The sequence below is a fragment of the Pipistrellus hanaki genome (assembly GCF_964339955.1).
Source record: "Pipistrellus hanaki genome assembly, chromosome: 3".
In the NCBI taxonomy this organism is placed as follows: Eukaryota; Metazoa; Chordata; class Mammalia; order Chiroptera; family Vespertilionidae; genus Pipistrellus; species Pipistrellus hanaki.
Window position 1 is genome coordinate 101,572,809 of NC_140505.1, and position 3,330 is coordinate 101,576,138.

The 3,330-nt window shown below is 39.1% G+C and overlaps 1 protein-coding gene across 1 annotated transcript; it reads right to left on the reverse strand.

Moving 5' to 3' along the window:
* Positions 1 to 1,005: 1,005 nt before the first annotated feature.
* LOC311619023 (craniofacial development protein 1-like) lies at positions 1,006 to 2,192 on the reverse strand. The gene is given in 2 exon segments (XM_084876899.1): positions 1,006 to 1,736; positions 1,738 to 2,192. Coding segments are annotated over 2 exon segments (897 nt in total). The 5' UTR covers positions 2,115 to 2,192; the 3' UTR covers positions 1,006 to 1,216.
* Positions 2,193 to 3,330: the final 1,138 nt, after the last annotated feature.

Consider the following 3,330-nt stretch of genomic DNA (forward strand, 5'->3'; position numbering starts at 1 on the left):
AAGGTATTTTTTAATATCTTTCTTGATCTCATTGTTAACTGATTCATTGTTTTTTAACATGTTATTTAGCCTCCATGTCTTTGTGTGTTTTTTAGTGATTTTTTTCTTGTGATTTATTTCCAGTTTCATACCATATGGTCAGAGAAGATGCTTGATGTGATTTCATTCTTCTCAAATTTATTGGGACTTGTTTTGGGTCCTAACATGTGATCTATAACACATGTGTCAAACACAAGGCCCGCGGGCCAAATCCAGCCCGCCAGGCCTTGCAATGTGGCCCGCACCGCGCTGTCATCACTGCACTCTGCTGTCAGTTTATGACATTGTCAGTTTATGACTGTTCAGTAAACCATTCGGCCCGCGATTTAGGCTGGATTTTAGATTTTGGCCCCTTCTCTGATTGAGTTCGACACCCCTACCCTAGAAAATACTTCATGTGCACTTGAAAATAATGAATATTCTGCTGCTTTGGGGTGAAATGCTCAGATGATACCAATTAAATCTATCTGTATGTCTTTTAAAGCTGCTGACTTCTTGTTAATTTTCTTTCTGGAAGATCTATCCATTGATGTCAATGGGGTGTTAAAATCTCCTTTTATGCTTATATGACTGTTAATCTCTCCCTTTATGTCCATGAAGACTTGCTTTATGTATTTAGGTGCTCCTATATTAGGTGCATAAATGTTTGTTGGATTTGTTCCTTTACTATTATGTAGTATCCTTCTTTATCTCTTACTATAGCCTTTGTTTTAAAGTCAATGTTGCCATATATAAGTATTGTTACCCCAGCTTTTTTCCTTTCCATTTCCATGGAATATTTTTTTCTATCCTTTTACTTGTAGTTTGTGTGTAACTTTCATTCTAATGTGGATCTCTTGTAGACAGCATAAATATGAGCCTTGTTTTCTGATCTATTTAGCTATCCTATGTCTTTTGTTTTTTGTTTTTTTGGTTGTTTTTTTGGTTTGTTTGTTTTGTTTTTTTGTCATCAACTTCACCAGCCTCTTATAGGACCGATTTTTATTTAAGAACAAACTTTTAAAAGTAAAACTGAATGAAACCATGTGAGATGAGGATACAAAGACAGAAATTCAATGTAGAAAATGAAGGTCTTGCTGGGAAACAGCTGAGGAAAAACACTAGAGACATTTCACAGACCCACAAGGAGCTCACATTGTAAACAGGATTAAGCCACTACCAGCGTCCCCCCACACCGTCAGGGTTTCATTTTGCTCAGCCTGAGATCTCGCTCAATTTCAAACTGCCTGTGATCCACTCGGTCTAGAAAAGCTTTCCGTTCAATGTACCCTTCCTTTCCTCGATTGTGGATGGCTAGTTCTTCACCAATGCCCTCTTCCTCCTTGAAGCTCTCCCAGTCCAATTTGGACTTCTCTAGGGTGCTCATCTTCTGCTTCTTGGCTCCAATTTTTCCCAAAAGGCTGCTCATTCCACTTGATCTTTTTAATCCTGACCCGGCAGGGAGTGACGCCAGAGTTGAAGGGACATTAGTCTGTGGTTTTTCTTTCTCATTTTGCTTGAAGAAGGATTTGGCCTCTTTCGATCTAGCATCCACTTTCTTAGTCACCCTGACTTCTTCACCAGCAAAATCAAACACCTTGGTGATTTTAACTTTTTCTGTTTCTTTAGGTTTTTCTAGCTCTTCTGCTTTGACCAACAGTTTATTTGAACTAGTCTCTTCAGTCTCTTCTTTTTTTTTTAACTTGTGGACTCGAGGCCACTTTTGATTTTGGTCCCACATCGTTGAGGAAGCTGGCCCACAGTTCATCCTCCTTCTTTTTCCTGGAATCCTCGGACCTCGTGCCTTCTTCTTGCTCTGCAGCTGTGACTTCTTCATTGCTGCTTCCTCCAGATTCCCCACTGACACCCTCCTCTTCCTCTTCTTCTAATGAGAGGCCACCTTGTTTTCTCTTCCTGACAGGAATGCTCTGAGCCTTTCTTTTTTTCCCTTTGGTTTTCTGTGTTTGCTCTTCACCATCCACTTCATCTTCCTTCACTAATTCATTTACATCATCTTCACTATACTCTCCACCCGACGGCACGTAGTCCTCGTCCTCCTCGGAGGAGGAGATGTCCTCGGAGTCGAATTCCTCCATATCGCTGCCACGCGGGGCGGGCCCGGCCACAGGGCCGCAGCGGCTGACCCCGAAGCAAAAAGCTCTGGGGATAGATCAAGAAGTCTAGCCTATGTCTTTTGATTCCATTTACATTTAAAGTGATTTTTAATAGGTATCTACTAATTGCCATTTTATTATTTTAACTGTGTTCCTCCTCCCCCTCCTCTTTCTTCTTCTTCTCTTCTCCTCCTCCTCTTCTTCTTCCTCCTCCTCCTTCTCCTACTCCCTCTTCTCTTCCTCCTTCTTATTCTTCCTTCTTCCAGCAGGCCCTTTAACATTCTTATAGTATTGGTTTGATGACAACAAACTCCTTTAGCTGCTTCTTGTCTTGGAAACTCTTTATTTCTCCTTCATTTTTGAATGATAGATTTGCTGGATAAACTAGTCTTGGTTGTAGGCCATTGCTTTTCATCACTTTGAATATTTCATGCCAATCCTTTCTAGCCTTAAATGCTACTGTTCAGAAATCAGCTAAAATTTTTGTGGGACATCCCTTATAGGTAAATAATTGTTTTTCTTTTATCGCTTTTATGATTTTTCTTTTTTGTCTTTAACCTTTGTCTTGGTTTGGGCCTCTTTGGGTTCATCTTGTTTGGGACTCTGTACTTCCTGGACTTGTGTGCCTTTTTTCTTTAACAGGGTAGAGGAGTTTTTGGTCATTATTTCTCCAAATAGGTTCTCATTCCCTTGCTCGCTTTCATCTCTGGTGTAGATATTTTACTTCCTGTTATCCCAAAGGTCTCTTAAACTATCCTCATTTTTTAAAAAGTTTTGTTGTAGGTGTTGTGTTATTTTCTATCTTGTCTTCCAAATTGCTGATTCCATTCTCTGCTTTTTCCATCCTATTGTTTATTTCTTCCAGTGTATTCTTCATTTCAGATATTGTATTCTTCATTTTTATGGTTTTATGGTTTATGTTTTATGGTTTCTATGTCCTTTTACATGCTGTTAAGTATCTTTATAACTATTACTTTGAACTCTATGTCTGATAAATTGCTTGCCTCCATTTCATTTAGCTCCTTTCTGGAGATTTCTCCTATTCTTTCATTTGGGGTAGGTTTTGTTTGTTTGTTTGCTTGTTTGTTTTGTCTTCTCATTTTGCTGCCTCTTTGTGTTTATTTTTTGTTTTTGTTTTTCTGTGTATTGGATGTATCTGCTATGACTCCCGGTCCTTTTGGAATGGTCTTATTACTAA